The 20,999-nt window shown below is 40.3% G+C and overlaps 2 protein-coding genes across 4 annotated transcripts; one reads left to right on the top strand and one right to left on the bottom strand.

The window, feature by feature from the left end:
- Nucleotides 1-366: 366 nt before the first annotated feature.
- Nucleotides 367-5,140, top strand: uba5 (ubiquitin-like modifier activating enzyme 5). The gene is made up of 12 exons (XM_037757407.1): nt 367-819; nt 990-1,035; nt 2,596-2,685; nt 2,801-2,910; nt 2,993-3,079; nt 3,175-3,259; nt 3,346-3,450; nt 3,594-3,721; nt 3,810-3,945; nt 4,091-4,169; nt 4,260-4,366; nt 4,568-5,140. Exons 1-12 carry the CDS (start codon nt 656-658, stop codon nt 4,643-4,645), a joined length of 1,215 nt encoding a protein of 404 aa, XP_037613335.1. The 5' UTR covers nt 367-655; the 3' UTR covers nt 4,646-5,140.
- On the bottom strand, nt 5,105-19,442 carry nphp3 (nephronophthisis 3). 3 transcript variants are annotated; one of them, XM_037757374.1, is made up of 28 exons: nt 19,300-19,442; nt 16,698-17,073; nt 16,462-16,587; nt 16,227-16,377; nt 15,905-16,057; nt 15,582-15,715; nt 15,245-15,405; nt 14,995-15,151; nt 14,636-14,710; nt 14,371-14,541; nt 14,157-14,260; nt 13,675-13,789; nt 13,435-13,578; nt 13,241-13,338; nt 12,987-13,089; nt 12,120-12,202; nt 11,626-11,764; nt 11,184-11,348; nt 10,997-11,091; nt 10,780-10,902; nt 10,496-10,685; nt 9,295-9,536; nt 9,044-9,119; nt 8,827-8,954; nt 7,337-7,577; nt 7,132-7,257; nt 6,875-6,990; nt 5,105-6,783 (listed from the first exon to the last, which is right to left on the bottom strand). In XM_037757374.1, the coding sequence occupies exons 2-28, from the start codon at nt 17,019-17,021 to the stop codon at nt 6,615-6,617; spliced, it is 3,909 nt and encodes a 1,302-aa protein (XP_037613302.1). In that variant the 5' UTR covers nt 17,022-17,073; nt 19,300-19,442; the 3' UTR covers nt 5,105-6,614. The 3 variants fall into 3 exon arrangements, with proteins under 3 accessions (XP_037613302.1, XP_037613305.1, XP_037613304.1); XM_037757377.1 differs by having other exon boundaries at nt 11,626-11,761; XM_037757376.1 differs by lacking the exon at nt 19,300-19,442 and adding an exon at nt 19,226-19,278.
- Nucleotides 19,443-20,999: the final 1,557 nt, after the last annotated feature.

Below are 20,999 nucleotides of genomic sequence, written 5' to 3'. Positions count from 1 at the left end.
AACAACATGAGTTGTCTGCTCCTCCATGTTTCGGTTAACGAGTGGATTCATTATTTCCAGCTGCTCTGTTAACGTGGTGTTGTTGACAGAGGTGGTCGGACCGTTTACGGCTGCGCACATCGACGTAACGTCCTCAAAAAAAGTGTAATATCTTAGTTTAAAAAAACTTAATGGACAGAAATAAATAAACAGTGAGCCAATATCCTCTAAAACTGTTGAAATATCCCTCTAAATGGATTAATAATTTCCAGGTGCACCGTTAGCGGTGTTTTGTTGTTGTTAGAGGTGGTCGGACCGTTTACGGCTGCGCACACCGACGTAACGTCCTCAAAAAAAAAAGTATTTATTGTAATATTTTACTAAAATTCAGCAATTAAAAAAAAAAACATAATGTACAGAAATAATACAACAATCAGCTCCTCTAAAATTGTTAAATAATAGCAACAATTTATAATGTAGGAACACTTTTTAGGTTACTTGTACTCGTTTTCTACTCGGACGTTTTATACATGTACACACATCTGACAGCTGAATTGTGAAGACGTGTACTTTCCGCACCGATTTTAGCCTCCTACAAAAAGTCACTTTGCGTTATTATTATCTATAATATCATCTATATTTCGTTGGCATTGTTTAGCGGTACTGGTTCCCCGTCATGGCGACAGTAGAGGAGCTGAAGCTGCGGGTGAGAGAGTTGGAGAATGAATTGATAAAGTGTAAGCAGAAGCAGTGCGCCGTGGAGGATGCTCACAGCCAGCAGCTGCACAGACCCAAGATTGACAAGATGAGCAGCGAAGTGGTGGATTCAAACCCATACAGGTGAGTTGTTATTCATTAATGTTGTGTTTTTGACAGTCAGGTCTGTTTATAAGCTCTGTATAAAGAGACTACGCCTTATTATGACTCACTCATCATCCCATATGGTGTCACTTCATCACTTCATCACTTCATCATAGACCACAGGCTAATCTCAGCTGTTTTCATTGCAGTCGTCTCATGGCTTTAAAGAGAATGGGCATCGTGGATGATTATGAGGTATGATATATGTATTATGTGGTTGTTCTTTTTTGCAATGCAGTAAATTATTAATACCACATCTATACCTTCCTATAACCAATTTCCAATATTTTTTCCACCCATGCCAGCTGATATTAAAGGTCCCATATTGTGCTCATTTTCAGGTTCATATTTATATTATGTGTTTCTAATAGAACATGTTTACACGCTGTAATGTTAAAAAAACAACGTTATTTTCCTCATACTGTCAGCCTGAATATACCTGTATTTACCCTCAGTCTGAAACGCTCCGTTTTAGTGCATTTCAAGGGAGTTGCGACGGAATTGCGTTGCTAGGCAACAGTTTGGGTCCATGTTTACATCCTGATAGCTGATGTAATTTTTGTAATAAACTGCAACAGGAAATAAACTGGGACACATTTAGAATGTTTACGTTTAAAATCGTGAAATGGTCTAAATATTGTATATTTGTGACATCACAAATAGACAGAAATCCTAACGGCTTGTTTCAAACTCACAATTTCTGAATACAGGCTGTGTGTGTTTCTCCGTATATTGAGCGTTTTGATAGTTTAACAGTATTTATAAAGCACTTAAACCTGCTTTATAATATAAGAGACATGTAAATCTCACTTTTTACAATATGGGACCTTTAATACTAATGTGCATTTTAGTACAAATGCAGGTGTATAAAGGTGTATCACATGGATGGTATTAGGGGTTTATTGTATTTTAAAGACCGTGTGACTTTTGTGCTATTAATTTGAAATATGAACTGACCTAATTCTTAATAAAATATATATATAAAAAAAAAAAAAAAAACTTAATTCCACAGATGGCCAAATGTCAGCCTGAAAAATACATATTGTTCACAATATATATTATATATACATGTCTATTATTATTTATTTTTTTAACTTTATTGCCATTAATACAAATTAACAGGCAATTAATCATCACAAAACAAAACCGCCTCGAGACTGGGTCTCATCTGACATACATGTACACAAAAACAAAGTAACGCCACATATGGATGGAGTGCACACACATCCACCCACATATATACCTACAAAAACTCTACATCAAAGACATGTTTCCAAAATGTTTGTATTTTCGGGCAATGTCAATGATTTTTATAGCTGATATCAAAGGATACCTATCAGTGCTCTCCTAATGAAAGGATGGTTAAAGGTAGGGCTGCAGTTAACGATTATTTTCAATTGTCGGTTAATTTTTTCAATTAATCAATGAGTTGTTTGGTCTATAAAACGTCAGAAAATGTTGATCAATGTTTTCCAAAGCCCGAGATGACGTCCTCAAATGTCTCGTTTTCGTCCACAACTCAAAAATATTCAGTTGACTGTCATAGAAAATATAAAAACAATAGAAAATACTCACATTTAAGAAGCTGGAATTTAGAGAACTTTGACTTTTTTTTTCTTTAAAAAATTACTGATTAATTGATTATCACAATAGTTGGCGATTAATTTAATAGTTGACAACTAATCGATTAATTGTTGTAGCTCTATGGTTTTAGCAATAAGAAGGATGAATAATCATCTTGAAATATGTTGACAGAAAATCCGGACTTTCACAGTCGCTGTGGTTGGTGTTGGGGGAGTTGGCAGTGTGACAGCTGAAATGCTCACTAGATGTGGCATTGGTAAGGTAATGCAAACTTCTATTTATTTTGTCTATATTGCCTTATACCTGTTCATCTTGTTCAGTAGATTGTCTGCTTGTGCTTCTTACCCTAATCTCATCTATACTTGCACCATCACAGCTGCTCCTCTTTGACTATGACAAAGTAGAGCTGGCCAATATGAACCGACTGTTCTTCCAGCCTCACCAGGCCGGCCTCAGTAAAGTGGAAGCCGCAGAACACACACTCAGGTATACTATTGTTTAAAGTAAACCACTTTTCCCCCAAAAATAGGTTCCTTTTTGCTTAAATGTTACTCAATTTACCCAACAGGAACATCAACCCAGATGTGTCATTCGAGACCCACAACTACAATATCACCACGATGCAAAATTTTACACATTTTATGGAGCGAATCAGGTGAGCATTCCTAATCTCCAGTTTCTAGTTTTATTATTATTCTCTCTCCTCAGCAGTACAGGCCTTTCACAACAAATTATTTTGTGTCTTCTCAGTTATGGAGGGCTTGAAGAAGGGAAGCCGGTGGATTTGATCCTGAGCTGTGTGGACAACTATGAGGCCCGAATGGCCATCAATACAGTAAGCGCAGCATTGTCAAACAAAAAAACAGAGCATGTTTTACACTGTGCTTTTGACTCTGACAGATTGTATTCATTTTGTCATAGGCCTGTAACGAACTAGGTCAGATCTGGATGGAGTCTGGTGTCAGCGAGAATGCTGTATCGGGACACATCCAGCTCATCATTCCCGGAGAGATGGCGTGCTTCGCTGTACGTCCACACACAAACAACTTTACATTTAACATTGTTGTACTCTTTTTTTACACTGAAAAGATATTCACCTCAACATTGCCCTGTGAGAAAAACAATCGTAGTAGTTAATATTGTAATACAATATCATATCCTTTTGTTAGTGTGCTCCTCCTCTGGTGGTAGCAGCTAACATCGATGAAAAGACCCTAAAAAGGGAGGGCGTGTGTGCTGCCAGCTTACCAACAACGATGGGCGTGGTCGCAGGCCTCCTGGTGCAAAATGTCCTCAAGTAAGACATCATTATTTGTGGCAAGTGGGAAACCTAAAGGTGTACGATTTGTCTGTATATGTATAAGTTAAATATTGTTGTCTTTCAGGTATCTGTTGAAGTTCGGCACCGTCAGTTATTATCTTGGCTACAACGCCATGCAGGACTTCTTCCCCACCATGGCCATGAAACCAAACCCCCAGTGTAATGACAGCTACTGCAGGAAACAACAGGAAGAGTATAAGGTGTGTTTGCTGGTTGTTTTCAAGTATTACAATGTAGGACCTACCAAAAGCCCTGTTCATTGCAACACAGACTCTGTACTGCAGTACGGTGCTGTGCCAGTTGGCACAGCTAACAGTGTCTATCTGTATGAATATTTCCCTTCAGAAAAAAGAAGCAGAGCGGCCAAAGGTTGAAGTTGTACAGGAAGAGGAGGAAGAGGTCGTACACGAGGACAATGAGTGGGGTGAGCATGCCAACTATCCCAGCTAACAGTGTCAGATCTGTAACAGTATATCGCCTCATGTGTATTAACACACACAATTGTGCTGTGCAGGTATTGAACTAGTATCAGAGGTGTCTGACGCAGAGTTACAGGCTGCATCGGGCACTGTGCCTGACCTCCCAGAAGGCATTACTGTGGCGTACACCATTCCAGCGGAGGTTAGTATTCTGTAACACAACAACGGCTTAAATGGTAGTTTTACATGTTTGAGCTTGTTAACTTAAAATATGTGACATTATTGCTGAGTATTTTCTGAAAAATGCAGCATCACAAGTTTTGAAATTGTAATAGTCAAATAAAAATATTCACTGTGACAAATTACCTTAACTGGCAATGTTGTTTTCTCTTGTTTGAACCAGGATACAACAGGTGAGGAGACGGTGGGAGAGTCTGAACAGAGCCTAGAGGACCTGATGGCTCAGATGAGAAAGTTGTAGGCAACAATCTGAAGATGCTATTCAGATGAGACATGCCTTTTTCTCAGACGTCTATTTCATTGCTTTCTTTGATAACAAGCATTATCATGAAAAAAGCCAATTCATGTCAAATAAACAATTACAGAATGAATTCTTCTAACAGCTAAAGAAGAGAAATGCATGAAAACTGCTGCTGATGACATTTCACACAACACACATTAAATCATGCAAAAGCAGTCAGATGTGTAATTTGCTGACATACCGGGAAGGTGTTTAGCACTTCGAGTTGGTACAGTCTCTAATGGAATGTCTTTAAACCTAGGATAATATCACTGTTAGTGCATTAACATGTATCACAATGTGTATTTTCTACGGTTTTTGATTAGTGAATGAGCTAATGTCCCTACCTTTTCATGTATGTGTCATTCACTCAGCTTTAAAGAAAACATCTGTTGCAACAGATTTAAACATTTAAACATGTTTAAGTTGTCTCAATAAAGTATTTATTAGATGGAATACAATCTTCTTGATATATTGGATGTGACTTTTGTTGTTGTCCTGTACAGCTTTTACAGATTTTCAATTACTTTAATACACAAAACATATAAAAACACTTAAACTGATACACTGAATGTACTACATTGAAGCAATGAGACTATAAGTTGTGGTACACGGTGTCCCTTAGGGATTCATGTACATTCAGTCAGACGAGTCATTACTTCATTGTACTTTAACCTTGACACTCATGTGGCATTATCATGATTTTGGCAAATCCCTTAAAATCCTTTTTGTTAATGAATAAATACACAAACAGCATGAAATCAGTACCGCAGGTGATGTCTTCTCAGACACGGACTAGGCTTGTTTTTGATCACTTATCTTTGGTTCTACATTTTCTCTTTTTGGATTACATACTTAATACTAGTAGGTCAACAATACATAATGTAAACATAAGTAATTGACATATTAACGGCACAAATATACCATTTTTTTCACAATATGCACATTTTGAATTTAGAGACAGAAGCCCTCTAAAATCCTTCAGTCAGAACATCAGGAATGTAGACTTGGCAACAAATCTGTTTGAGGTCTGAACAGTTTAGGTGAGAGATAACAGCATGATCAGACTGAGTTGTGGAAATAGTTGATACTTCATCTCCTTAAAAATGAGCTTGAGAAGCCCTTTTTTACTGGATTTTATAGTTATTCATTTAAAATCAAACATAAAGAATGCTTGGGTTTTCTTCATACTTGTAACCCCAGTTCACAAAAAGGGGAAGTTTTGAAAAGTGCATAGAGTAATATCCGCTGTACACTGGAAAACACAGAATGTGTTTTTATTAATCATGTTTTATGGTTTATGGCATACCAAAGTCTCATGGCATTCCATGCCAGCAAATGCATTTGCTACTATTTTGCTCATATACACTGTGAGGCATGTAAATAGGAATAAAGTGTCTCTGAAGTAATGATAAGGGTAAACCTGAGTTCCATAAAAAGGACTGATTTAACGGAGGTTCCTTACATACTGTACATGATGGTGATGTGCAGACCGACTCTTTTCACAGAATCGGTTCCTTCGAGTTAATACATGTAAATGTTTCGAACCTTTTGAGTCTTGAAATATAGCGTCAGTTTCTCTGTGACAATCCATTCGAGTCGGTTCTCGCTCCTTCGTTCAGTTCCGTTGGGTCCGTGTACGCTGCTTCCTACGTTTTGAGCGAATGCCCCACTGATTTTTCTGATCACTAATACATGATTATGTTAGAAATATTAATAAATACTTGTGGTAAATACACATGTTTCACAGATTAATACGACAGACTTCATAATCACGCTGGCAGGTAAAGTCCATTTGACCGAACCCTAAAACCTCCGTCCAGGCAACAATCGCAGTGTGGTGACCAGAATGGTTCCCATTTTGATAAAACCATGGGGTCTGATGTTTCTGTTATTCTATGCTTCTGTGGCAATAAGTGGCTGAACAGAGTTACCTCGGGGCCTGTGGGAGGGGAGCAGGTCCTCTCAGACTGAATGTGTCCCCACTGGAGGAGTGGCGGGAAGGGGAGTTCCCACACACCAACGACGGCTCGGCCTCCTTTATCTCCATTGCACGTTTGTAAAGCTCTGCTGCCTTCTCAAAGTCGCCCTCTTCGTAGCTATTTACAAAAGGAATACAAAAAAATCATGTTAAAAGTAATGCGACATTCAGGATTAGCCGAATGTTGAATGCAACCTCAACTACTGTACCTTAGCACAGCCAAGTTTTTTAGGGTCTCTCCGACCCGTGGGTGTGAGCGCCCCAAACTATCCTCATATACTTTCAGCGCTCGTTCATAAAGAGGCAAGGCGTCACCGTGCTTCTTCTGCAGAAGACAAAGAAGTCTACAGTTAGCTTTGCCCTTTACAACCAAAAATACAGCTACACATAGCATCGCTCGTAACATTAAAATAAAAACAAATATGTGCTAATAGTTCTAAGGAATAAAGTATGATGACATCCTCACCAGTTGGCAGTAGATCACAGCCAGGTTGACCAGTGCTGTGGCCACACTGGGGTGTTTGGGCCCAAAACTCTTTTCCCTGATTTCCAGAGAGAGCTCATACAGCGGCACAGCCTTTTCCAGCTTCCCCTGTACAACACACACATCTCCAAATTAGATTCAAACACAGAATGAGCCGTTCAACAGACAGAATATTAAAGTTACTCACTCTTCGTTTATAGAGCATGGCCAGGTGTTTGAGTGTATATGCCAGCGAGGGGTGGTCTGGGGACAAGGCCCTCTTGCGGATGTCTAGCGCCCTCTCATACATGTCCTCAGCCGCCTCGTACTCCCTCCTCTCTGTGTGCAGTGCAGCCAGGTTGTTGAGGGACTGAGCGCAGTCTGGATGATCTGGACCGAGGACACGCTGACGAGTCTCCAGAGAGCGGGTCAAGAAAATCTTGGCTGCACTGGTGAGGACAAACGGGGGTTTCAGATATGTTGGTGGACACACAAGTTAAGACTTCAAGAATCAGGTAGAAGGTACAGTTTGAGGGAGACACAATTACACAATCAAAGGGAAACTTTTCTGATTTTCAACCAGCTTTGATTACATTACAATGTGGGTAGTACTATATATGCAAATGAACAATGTTTAACTTCCCCCCATGTTGCCAACTCCCAGAGCTCCCCGCTCATTTACCAGCAAAGGACCTTTGACCGGCTCTAGAGCTGTTAAAGTAAATGTTGTACTTCTGCATTTTTTTAGTTTGAACAACAGCACTAGAGCCAGCAAAAGTCCGCTGGATGGCCAATGAGCAGGGAGCTCAGGGCGCTGGCAACATGGAGGGAAGTTAAACATTGTTCATTTGCATATACTACTCACCTAGGGTGTAGGTTTTATGAAGCGAGGGATGTGGGGGTCCTCCCCCAAGAGATTTTGAGTGTCAAACACTTTGTTTCCTGCATTTTGGTGAATTTTTATGCATCAATTTATGGTGGAAATTTATAATGAAAAATAAAACGCAGTAAGGCTCTCATGCATTCTGTATTGCTTTCAAATATTTATTCTCCTGTAGATCAACTTTTCTCATTTCGTTATCCCTGCTTATCCCTCTTCTGTTTTGGGAAGTAACCTCTTTAAATATGCATGTGACACCTATTCACGTCAATGAGAAATGAATTAATCTTAATTCATTTATAAAGCCCTGGACTTTAATAGCTGATGGGTTTCGGCAACATTTCTCAAATATCTGTGTTCTCTGAGAAGTCGTAACATTTTGAGGAAAAAAAGTAATAACAAGAATAAAGTCATAATTTAATGACAATAAAGTCATGATATTTTAAGAAAAAAATCTACCTGCCTACAGTTAAGTCTGCTTTGCAGAGTCGAGCAACGGCTTCTGCTGGGGTACGGCAACACCACTTGGACAAATTACACGCAGAACTGCAGTACATCGTAATACTAGAACTGGTAGTAATAATAATGATTGAAGTAGATTATTTCGGACGGCAGTGCGTGGTTGCCTGTCGTAGAATAGCAACTGTTTTAATTATTTATATGTGCTGGATGTGTCCATACATACGGCCTTGCTACGCACATTGTAATGATACAAAGCTGGTTGAAAATCTGCAAAGTTTCCCCTTTAATGTCCAGAATACAGAGAGTGTTACATGTGTTTGTCTGTGTGCATGCCAGCTGTAACATGTGTGCCTTACTCCAGGTTGTTTTGGAGGTAGTAAAGGACTCCCAGTTCATTAAGTGTCTTGGCCGCGTCTGCAGACTCTTTCCCCAGAGTCAGCTCTTCCAGCTGCAGAGCTCTGCGCCTCAACAAAGTGAAGCCGTACTGAAAGGAGGAGTCGACAAAAGGCATGTACGTTATGACTGATTAAGTGCGTATGACTAAGCAGGCAGGTATCTGTGAAATATGCTTACCATATGACCTTTCTGGCGAGCAGTCTTCTGACGAATTTTCACTGACCTCTTCCTGAGTTTCTCTGCTTGTTCATACCTGATTGTAAAAACGCCAGATGCAAGCCATTTAACGAGTGTTATAAGATCATCAACACAGGTGGGATGCCTCTTTGTAAACACATTTCCTGGCAGGAACAACCAATACACTATACTACACAAACAATAATTATAAATAACATCATGCATGTCAACACCAAGAGGGAACCATTTACTTGTTTTGTTTCTGATAGAGCATGGCGAGTGACTCCAGCTCTCGTGCTACGCTGGCGTGCTCAGCTCCGTAGGCATTCTCGCTTATCTCCAGGGCCTGCTTGTACAGCTGCTCAGCGTTGCCGTACTTCTTCCACTGGACGTAAACCCCAGCCAGCTGGTGCAGGGAGCGAGCTACGCTGGGATGGTCCGGGTCCAAGGCTGTCTCCCTAATCTCAAGGGACCTTTGCAAAGGTGCTACGGCCTAGAAAAACAGACAGAAACAAATACATATGTGCACTTTCCTAACAGAAAATGAGGTGTATATATACGGACACTTATTTAGGCTATGTAAGCAAATGAAACAAAAAAACAGCCATAGAAAGTGAGGCAGAAAAAATGTGTGATGAACAATAAACATGTTTTGTTTTTTAATTTATTTCAAAGCTAATACTCTTTAAAATATTGCAACCAGGGCAGAAATTTCACCGGCGGCCATGGCCGTCGTAGCTCCTCTGTTTGGCCTGAAAATTGTATGCCCTGGGGCAACCGTGGCCTTGATGCCCTGCCCACACTGCCTCAGCTGATTTCGCTGTTTTATCCTCTGCCTCTTTCCTGTGAACACATTTTGAGACACCCGTGTCTTTTACTAGGCAACATCAAGTGAAACACTGCGCACGTAACCAGTGGTTGGTTTGATTTCAAGCCTGGTAAGAACCCCTGGAAAACCAGGCTATTTATGATGATAGTTTGACACCGCTGCTCCGGCTACGATGCGGATGCCAGAGCTGATCACTCAGTCTGCAATTACCCCGTTTCTAATCTATTTTGATCAAGCCACAGCACGATGCACAGTGTTTCCTTCGCTGGTTGAGGGGATGCACCCAAAAACTGATTCCTTCTCCTTCTACCCCCCCTAAGGAAATAACAATATACAACTTTCAAACATTGGTAATTTGAAATACCAATAAATTATTGTGAGATAAACATTTTTTAAATTTGTATTTCACCGATAGTTATATTATGTATTACAAATAAAATCACCCTTAACTCTTAAGCTAAATTCATTATTCCCGTGGACTTAAAATAATTGTTTTTTTTCTGATGGCCTTGCTGCCCTGGAATGTAGCCTTTGTGCCCTCAAAAAAATGACAACACCAAAGGCCTAGTGGCCCCTAAAATAATGAAATTCCAGGCCTGATTGCAACCATGTATGTGCACTACCTGACTGGGGAGGCCCAGGTCTTTGAGGAAACGTCCCAAGGTCTCATACAGGTTTGCCAGCTTGGTCATGCCGTCTTCGTTCTCGCAGCTCTTCTCGTAGTGTTTCAGGGAGTCAAAGTACTCAGTGGCCATGGAGCTTTTGTCTTTGCCCACATATTGCCAATAGGCTAGCAGCTCAGAGAAATGACCCCTAGAACAAAGAAAACATACACATGTAAGACAATATGTAAATAAACGGAGCGGGCTTTGCTAGATCAGCTTGTGTGTGTGCGCATGCTTTGTACCTTTTGTAGAGGTTTTGGGAAACAAACAGATTCAGGAGGCTGAGCTGTAGTTTAGTCCGATCCTCCTGCTGTTGGAGCAGCCAGGGCAGCTCATCTGCAACACGCCACGTCACACGGTCTTGGCTGCACACACACACACACACACACACACACAATGACTTGAGCTGTACTAATAGAAGAATGTATGAAGAGAAGATGACCACTCTTAAATATGCACCTGAGTTGCTGACTGAAGTACAGTATGAGTTTCTCTCTGTAAGCAGCCGAGCTACTTCCTCCACCCAGGAACTCCAACCTCACAGCTTCCCAAGCCTGAAAGACAAACACATTTAGAGACAAAAACTTCAAAAAGAATATCATGTTTTCTTTTGCATTTAATATTCTACTGGCCAAAGCCCAGTTACCTGCAGGTGTTGAAACCTGATGAGCCCACAGCGGAGGGTTACAATGCAGAGTCTGTTCAGATGGTAAAGCAGAGAGGACAGGACAGGCAGCTCCAGTTCTGGGAAAAGGTCTAGTACCTCTGATTCACTCACTCCATTATGGCTGGCACATACAAGGCACAGTATCTAAGGAGAGACAAAAAACAAGCACGTTAATTTGCTACATAGAGAAAAAAATGTTTATGTGAGTCCCCGTGAGGCCAAAGTAAACCAGACACTGCAAAAAAAAATCTGATATTTCTGACTAATCAAAAGAAAATGTGAACGGTATCATGAGAACACAATATAACATGGTGAAAAAGTAGGATTGCAATGCACACTTGCCATTAAAACCAATAACGATGATAAAACACTGTGTTTAAGTGGAGAGAAGTTACTGTTATTTTGTCTGGACATAGGTCACCTCTCTCATAATGTGTCGTTCTCTGTCTGTGTTGAGGGAGTTCAGCGTCATCTTGAGTGCCAGGCGGTAGAGCGACATGGTGTCCTGACACTGGAGACACTGCTCCAGGCTCTTCTCCAGAGACCAACCTGATATACTGCTGGGCAGTAACAAAACATGGCATTTATTCCAATCAACAAAAGAAAGTCACAGAAAACCTTACCATTATATACATTTCATTGCAATGAGAAGAGTGTGTTTTTGATCTTTTCCTTAAAAAAGTGTTGAAAATACACAAAAAATTATTTAGAAGAGCACCACTGTTACTTTTAAAAGGACAAAAAAACAGCTAATAGACCTATAACCAAATTTCAAAGAGTCAAATAGGTGTGCGGAAAAGGCTTTTCAACTTTTTGCATCTGAGCCTGATGTGATCTGACCATGCTGGATGGGAAGAAAAAGAGAGTTTTTTCTCTGCGGTGGAATTTAGAAGAGTGAAACCAGATGTGGCTAACCTGATGATCATCCTTGCCAGTAGTGTGACATACAATGCATTGCAGGTCGATGCAGAGCGACAGTGCCTTTCCAGCTTCTTCTCCTGGAACAAAGAAACATTTAACTGTGGCATTCTCCCAAAAAAAATATGACTGCTAACAATTCCAAATGTCTTTTGGAAGGGCTGTTGATGAATATTCAAAATTTTAATATACATTTGATTAGTAAAAAAAACAAATATTCAAATGTGAAAATAAATATTTGATTGTAAAAAAAAAAAAAAAAAAAAATACTGGAAATGACACAATATAGCCAACAGCAAGTAGGAAACTTCCAGGTGATCTCCCTCCAGCCAGCTGCCACCTTATTGAGGTTTTTGTCCGTTGCGGCGCTTTCAACGCGAGCGACAGGAATAAATAAAAACAGAGCGTCCGACAAAAGTTCAGTGGCCAGTTAGGACACGGTGTCATGGACATATTGCGCAAAAATATATTTCAAATAGTTAGAACCTATGTGACCTTATTTGATCGTGCTTTTATTGATTTTATCAATCTTGTCTTTTTCTTTGGAAACTTATCTTTAAAGAGCAGAAATTCAGAGTCAGATTGTGAAATGGTTTAGCAGGCTGATTGGTGAGTCACAGCTCAGATTAGATTAGACACACATTTCTAATTTAAGAAATATTGCACCTCCTGCGATTTGAAAATTGTAGTAGTCCATAATGCGGTTTCGATAAAATTTCAATTCATTGTGCAGTCCTAATGAATACCTTGTCTTTCTACTGCAAACCAAATCTACCTGTGGGTACAAATAAAGTAACCTGAACCTGAACATTTTCAAATCTCTCCAGAGTTTTTAAAAAGAGGGATAGTGGGATGATAACTGACCTGGTCCTTGGTCAATTTGAGATCCATGCTCTGGCACTCTGCGTTAACAACACTCCTGACCTCTCTGGGACTCAGTGGGTCTAAGTGGAGTGTGGGCCATAACCTAAACAGACGTGGTCACTGAATTACAAATGGCAATAATACAGGAGCACATTCAGAAACATTTACCACTGCAGGGAAATTAAATAAATAGCAATACAATACATTTACAGTAAATTGACCTGGATATTTAGAACTCAAGCAGTGTGTCTCACCTCCAAGCTTGAGGACACGTCTCTACATTGACAGACACCACCACTCTCACATTGACAGGGAGAGGGTCAATCAGCCACTTCATGTGTCTTTCTGCTTGCTGAAAAAAAGAGAAAAACTGTAGAGTTAGAAAAGCTACTCTGGAAAAAAAAAATTATTCTAAAGGCGACAAAACAAGGTCTAATCTGGAGTGTACCTGTATTTGGTCAATGGAGTCGATGATGATGATGATGTTTCCTTGATGGCGTGCCGATAGTCTTTCAAGCCAGCGGGGAAACTCCTCTAAGATCTTACTGGGCTCCATGGACAAGCCAGAAATGGACCAGAAGTGCTGCAGCAGCTGTGTGACGACAGACAGAAAACACATTCCCACAGTTATTCAGCTAGACTGTAAGAGTGTCTACACTGGAAGTAAGCCTTCAGAAGAGCCACTTACTTTGACTGTGAGGCGTTTGATAATGAGAACTGGCTCCGAGCTTGTGGAAAGTGGGCGACCAACAAAATGATAAAGGAACAAGGTGTTGGGGGACTGCTTCTGCTGCTGCTCGATCCTGAAAAGGATTCAACAACGAAGATTAGACAAACTGTACTTAATAGCCTATTCCATGATGACACATCACACCATTAAGAAGAAGAATGGTGGTACGAAAGAAGCACAATTATTTCAAAAAGATATATCATGATGTCACAGACAGAAACTAAGTTTTCGCTGTGATCAACAACTCACGTGTGTGTTCTATCAATACCAGGTAAAACACCTCAACACCATGACGTATCCACACAAGTGTTGCATGCTGTACATGCTGATGTATTTTGGCATATCAGACTTGTATTGGCTCGGAGAAAATTGTCGCGCTACTTTCATCCTGCATTACTTTGGTACCGGCTCTCCCCTACACTATTACAATAAGATCTCACCATTTGGAAAGCAGGAGAGACTTTCCTGAGCCTGGACCACCAGACACCAGCAGCGGAGGGGTGGGAGGGGGAGCAGCTATCATATCATTCAAACGATCTATATACTGAGGAGGACATCAGACACAACACAGACATAGAGAGATTAAGTATTACAAAGTATTAGATTGGAAGACAAGATTAAGATAGCTAAAAAAGTGGAGAACATCTGCCCTACCTTCTGGAAGCCTAACTGGGAGGTGGTTGTGCTACAGGCCTGCTGGTAGGACTCAATCTGTTCCTGCTCATCATGCAAGTCCCACAGCACATCTCCTGAGTCCTCCTCACGTGCCTCCTCTATCCCAGAGTCCTTAGAGTCAACATCTGCTCCTTCAAGACCCAGCAACTCCTACGTGGTGAGGGTAGAAGTTAAAAGCTGTCACTATACACACAATGCTTGCAATTGAATTGATAAAATGACTGATGTTGCTGACAGTCTGTACCTGTTTGATGACTTTCTCTACTTGAGAATAAATGAGGTCAGCCCCCTCCTCTACAGAACCACTATGATCCACCACCTGGGTTAATATTAAAAACAATGTAAGCACAAGCACTGCGTGTCATCTAGCAACGAGGAACATACAGAAAGTCAACTTTAAAAGGCAATAAGCACACAACTTCTGCTTTTTGCTCAGACTTATTAGTGTAATTATACTAAGTGAAACTAAAAGCACATACATAATCTCATGACTATAAAGGTCATACCCATCTATAGAACACTGTCATCTAACGTTGTATACTTTGTGAAATATCCCCTGTATCGTGTTTTATCTTGTTCATTTAATATATGGCACGCACACACCTTGACTTTAGCAGCCTTGTCTGCAGCATTGACCCTTTCTAGCAGTTGCCTGGTGGGTCCAGTCAAATTGTGATCTTCTTCAGTCCTGAGGTAGAGCACCAGCGGATGGCCATCTGGATTCTTCACAAAAGCCTCCTCGCAATCCTCCACCACAGAGCTACACACACAAATAAACTATAAAATAGAACGCAAGTACAATCTTAACTACATGGGGATATCCTAGTGAGGCTGGGTATAGGACTTACTGTACCTAGTGACAGTAGATTTGACAAGAAGCACACACACAGAGCTCCTTTCAATCTCCTGCTTGCGCTCCACGGCGTATGAGGCAGCATTCTCCTCTGGGAAGCAGACATTCAGGTAGAAATGGCCGAGACTCTCGCACATTCTCCGTAACAAAGGTGAGTGTTTCTGTAATGAAAACATGAAGCAAAGATTTACCAGACATGGACTAATGTCAGTTCTCTACCAGGTTAAATCACCATGGTTTTCTAAGCGCCTGACGTTCAGACTAGTCTTGAATTGACCAAACTAATTTCCTGAAAACAGAATATTTACAGTTAATCGACACTGGCCACTTAACCAACCTTAATAAAGACATCAAGCTCAGCTTTGGTCTCCTGGGTAAAGATTAGGTAGCAGCGCACAGTGTTACTCCATAAGGCCTGGGGTACATGAGGGGAGACCTGAAGCAGACTGGCTACTGCAGCATCCCAGTCATCTGACACAAACACATACAAGAAAAGTTGTGAAAGAAACGCATGAAGAGTTCAGTGAATGCATAAAAGATATAATACATGTAAGTAGGAAATGTATTTTTCCAGCGTCATGGCCATGGGGCAAACAAGTTTGCCTACAACCCAGATCATGATGCTTCCCTTTTTCTACAGACATATTGCAGTTTACTTACCTCTGCTCACATTTGCAAAGGGTCCCTCCACATCTATCAAACTGTGGGCAAATTCTGGACCTCGGAAGGTTTGCTGCAACTGCATCATGCTGCCCATAGAGGGCTCACTTCCCAGCACACCGCCAGACCAGTACTCACACTGTGTCCCTGCAGCTGAAGACATACAGTGATTAAATAAGACAAGGCGTGTGATGAAGATTTTATCATACAAAACAAGACCTTAAATTTTGTATTCTAGTGGCAAATTAATACTGGAAGGGTGGATGAATAAATAAAACAAAGAAAAGAAAAGGTGCCAACATTGTGGATTTCTGGGTCTTACCATTAACCGTGGTTTGGTTGTCATCTGAGTCAGAATCATTTAGGTCATACACCTGGATGCCCTGAGCCTGCAGCTGTTGCAGTTTGGCCTCCAAGTCCCTCTTGGCCCGCAAGAGATCCTGGATCTCCTTTTCTTTTGTCTCCCGGAAAATCTGGTGGTGATTAACCAATTGTTTAGCGTTGCAGTCATGATTACTGGACAGGATGCTAACAGTAACACATGTGGTGTTGTTTACCTTAAACTGTCGTTTTACTTTGTCCCTGTCATGTTCAAAGGTGGAGGCCCTCTCCATAGCTTGATACTTGGCCTCAAGAGCACTCTCTTTTTCTCTAAGGATCTTCTGGTAGGTCTTCTGCAGAGCCTGTTGTCACATTGAGAAAGAAGATCATCATGAGAACTGTTAAAACATCCATAAACCTTAAATGATGTAGCCTATAAGCTTGTGCTTTGATAAGCTGTTACTCATTTTACCTGTAGCTCAGCTCTCAGCCTCTTGTTCTCCTCATCCAGCTTGGCCTCCTTCTTTTGCATGGATGAGATCTCGTTATTCTTGCTGACACGGAAGATTTCATACTCTTTACGGAGTCTTTCATACTCAGCAGCATACTCTAGATCCACAGAGCCTGTGGATTTGAAACTGGCCCCAATCACCCGAGGTCCTCTGCGAAAGGAACTGCGCAGGAGTCGTGCTTTGGGCTTGACCTCCACTGGGATCACACAGGCTTCCCCTCCTTCACCCCCATATCCATCCTCAATCACCTCTCCTGGGCTGACCAAGGAGGATGCGGTGCCCATGGTGGCAGCCTGTGAAAAAGTACTCAGCCTTTTCGGGTGGCCATAGCGGCTCCTGTGCGATGGCAGACAGGAACAGGATGAATAGTGAGAACTACAGAAAAGTTTTCATCTAATGTTAAAGAGGACCTATTATGCTTTTGTGCTTTTTCCCTTTCCTTTAGTGTTACATAGTTTTTGTGCACGATCTGCAAAGTTACAAAGCCCAAAGTACACAACAAAGTGAGTTACTCTCCCCCACAGAAACACTACTCCTCTTGCTTGAAGCATACTTGTCAACCCTCCCGATTTTTTCCTGGGAGACTCCCATTTTTCATTGCCCTCTCCCAGTTTTCTACTGAACTCGCCGCACATCACAGCATGCAGCACCTAAGTTGTGCTTTGCTCGATGCAACGAAAAGCCGCCATGGCGTGGCGCAAGCCTTTGGAAATAAGAGCGCAGTGGTGCCGTTGTCGTGTTGTGTCTGAAAGGGCCTTCAGTGAGTGAGAGACGGAAAGAGAAATGTTGAGTACCAAGAGAAAGAAATACTCAAGCAGGAGCAAACATACTAAATAAAAATGGATGAATATTAGTTTGTGCCAGAGATTCAAACAAAATTCACGCCAGAGGGGTGAATTATTAATTTTTCTTTCCTGTGAAGTAAAAGTAAAATTAAAAGTAGGCCTATTTAACACAAAAATGCTGTTGCAGTGTACTTATTATTTTTGTTATTTTCATTCTTTAAAAGTCACCAGTATGCGGGAAAGCAAAGTTTCACATTTTTCTGGGGAAGGACCCTCAGACCCCCCACTTTGGTTTTGAAATCCTCCCTATTTTTTAGGTCTCAAGGTTGGCAAATATGGCTTGAAGTCCTGCCTTTTCTTCCGTAACGTGGTGATGTCACCAAGTAACACATTTCTATAATACCTGCCTAGCGGCTAGTATGACATGCCCTCCAAGCAGGGTCTGAAATTAAGTTTTTTCTTCACCTGCCACTGTGGCAGGTCACTGAAAATTTCTACCGGGCACTCAATATTTTTGTCTGCCACTTTTGAATTCTATGTAGAACGCGTTAAATTTGTTAAGACCGTAGAAATATGGAATATATCACGTAACCGTAAAGCTAGAGTTGGTCATATTCTTCCAAAACATTTTTTGTTATATTTGTTGAAATTCTCATTACACCCCAACAGCAATCGATAAATCAAATGCCCTAGCGAAAAAAGAATAAAATCCAGTATCTGTAGCTGTCGCAGAATTGTAAGCCTGTCAAATAATTTTATTCGGCTCGAATATTCTTAATATAATATTTCTTATTATAAGGAAAACCTATCTGCCATGGTGGCAAGCGACCTGAAATTTGTACCTGCCGCAGCCAACATTTATTTATTTTGCTAATTTCATTCCCTGCCTCCAAGAAAGCTAGTTAGAGTGGAGCTGGAGCATAGTCTGAAGAGTTTGGTTCGAATGACCAATCAGAGCAGACTGGGGCAGGACCTCAAACAGGGCGTTTCAGACAGAAGGTGAAAAGAGGTGATGCAGTACAGCTGGTATGAGGAAAATAAAGTTTTTTTGGGGGGGGGGTTTACATTAAAGCATGTAGAAAAAAGTGTCTTCCAATTACTTTTTTTTGTGATTTCCTTCCTATTTAGGGTTAAAGGGAAATCTTAACAATTTATGCTTGTTAAACTGTATTTGTATTGTCCACTGTAGTGGACTACAGGACTATTTCAGTGTGAAAACACTAAACAAAATGATCAGATTATGCTGTAAAGTGATATTAAACCAAGAATACATTCAAATGGATTAAAAAAACAACAACACCTGCCATATCACTGGAAAGCCTAGGATGTCCTCTTTACAATACACCAGGGGTTGATAGAGTAGGTCAAAAGAGTAAGAGGATATGCATGTGGACAAACTGTCCACTACAGAGGACACATGTCAATGGGCTGAGTCTCAGGAGTCCACTACAGAGGACACATGTCAATGGGCTGAGTCTCAGGAGTCCACTACAGAGGACACATGTCAATGGGCTGAGTCTCAGGAGTCCACTACAGAGGACACATGTCAATGGGCTGAGTCTCAGGAGGATGTTATATATATATTTAAAGGAGCTAACAAAGCTAACAAAATAGCTCTTCAACACGCTCGTAACGACATTTATTGCTGTAAAAACAAAAGGACTAACATAATAATGTATGTATATATCTTATCTTCGACATACTATTGATTAAAACCTCTGAAGTGTTGGTGAAAACAGATGAAGAAGCTGCGTTAAAACAAACAAGAGTAACTCACAGTCCGCTCCCTTCACAGCTTCTTCCTGGCTGCCTTGGTAACAAGTCAGGATACGGCGGCCCGCAACAGTCAAACTAGGCGAAACGCGATTTTCTTGAAAGTGAGTTAACTGCACAGAGCCCATCTGCCAGGTACTGTATAGGTCAGGGGTCTTCAACCTGCAGCTCTGGAGCCACATGCAGCTCTTTAGCTCCTCTCCAGTGGCTCCCTGTGGATTTATAAAAATGGAAAATGGATAACTGTTTTTTGTTTACATTTTCATTTTTATTTATCATTTTGTAGGTCTATGGTAAGACGGAGTATTAGGGCCACATTGAGGAAAAATAAATAAAACTGAGATTTAGAGAATAAAGTCATAATATTATGAGAATAAAGTCACAAGTTTATGAGAAAAAAAAGTTGTAATATTATGAGAATAAAGTCATAAGTTTAAGAGAAAAAAGTTGTAATATTATGAGAATAAAGTCATAAGTTTATGAGAATAAAGTCAATATTATAAAGTAGTAATTTTACGTGTTTTTTTTCTCATAAAGTTATGACTTTATTCTCGTAATATTACGACTTTTTTCTCGTAAAGTTATGACTTTATTCTCGTAATATTACGACTTTTTTCTCGTAAAGTTATGACTTTATTCTCGTAATATTACGACTTTATTCTCGTAAAGTTATGACTTTATTCTCGTAATATTAAGACTTTATTCTCGTAAAGTTATGACTTTATTCTCGTAATATTATTACTTTATTCTCGTAAAGTTATGACTTTATTCTCGTAATATTAAGATTTTATTCTCGTAAAGTTATGACTTTATTCTCGTAATATTATTACTTTATTCTCGTAATATTACAACTTTATTCTCATAAAGTTATGACTTTGTTCTTGTAATATTATGACTTTTTTCTTGTAATATTATGACTTTATTCTGTAAATCTCAGCTGTGTTTTCCCTCAATGTGGCCCTAATACTCTGTGGTACATTTGCACTTTGGCCCTCACTGCATTAGGCTTATATACTATATACTTAGACTATAAACTGTGTTACCTTCATCACAATGCTCAATGTTTTGCGGCTCCAGACAGATATTTTATTTTTTTGCCAAAAATGGCTCTTTTGATAGTAAAGGTTGCTGACCCCTGGTATAGTAGTAATAGCAATAGTTATTGCATATTGCAGTCGTATATTTTTGAATGAAATGAAATATAAATATATATATATATATGTATATATATATATATATACATATATATTCATGGGCATTAAATGGTACTGCAGGATTATTTTGTAAGGGTGTGGGTCTGTGGTGAAGTAGTTGTAAGTTGCATGAGGTCTTGGCTGCGCTGATTAAAACAACAGTGTGGCAACCTTGATTAAAAATAACCTACTGTACTTAAACTTTGTTGGATTTATTATGTACAAAAGTGCTTACTATGATCTACAATAACCTGACTGTCGGATTTGTTATGAATAGAGTGAATTGTGGGGAAAGAGAGGAGAGGGAGGTGCTGTTCTTCTTTTTCAAGGCCAAAGGGAGGAAGGAGTCAGAAGGAGATAACAGAAGAAGAAGACATGCAGCAGAAACATCACGTGCCATAAGCTCATGAATATTAATATTGTGTAAACCATGAATAGGCTGGATCAGGGATAGCTCGGGGTTCAGACTTCGCGAACTGACCCATGCACTGTATGTTGTCAGGGACATGTT

The sequence above is a fragment of the Sebastes umbrosus genome, chromosome 21 (assembly GCF_015220745.1).
Source record: "Sebastes umbrosus isolate fSebUmb1 chromosome 21, fSebUmb1.pri, whole genome shotgun sequence".
Taxonomy (NCBI): domain Eukaryota; kingdom Metazoa; phylum Chordata; class Actinopteri; order Perciformes; family Sebastidae; genus Sebastes; species Sebastes umbrosus.
The sequence above is the reverse complement of the archived record's forward strand: the minus strand, read 5'-3'. Positions and strand labels throughout refer to the sequence as shown.

Coding starts and splice junctions, on each gene's coding strand:
- uba5 (XM_037757407.1), top strand. CDS start 656: ATGGCGACAGTAGAGGAGCTGAAGCTGCGGGTGAGAGAGTTGGAGAAT. Junction 3,260..3,345: donor CCCGAATGGCCATCAATACA/GTAAGCGCAGCA, acceptor ATTTTGTCATAG/GCCTGTAACGAACTAGGTCA. Junction 4,367..4,567: donor CGTACACCATTCCAGCGGAG/GTTAGTATTCTG, acceptor TGTTTGAACCAG/GATACAACAGGTGAGGAGAC.
- nphp3 (XM_037757374.1), bottom strand. CDS start 17,021: ATGGGCACCGCATCCTCCTTGGTCAGCCCAGGAGAGGTGATTGAGGAT. Junction 13,339..13,434: donor ACTCCATTGACCAAATACAG/GTACACTCCAGA, acceptor TCTTTTTTTCAG/CAAGCAGAAAGACACATGAA. Junction 9,537..10,495: donor ACCTGGGCCTCCCCAGTCAG/GTAGTGCACATA, acceptor CTGTTTTTCTAG/GCCGTAGCACCTTTGCAAAG.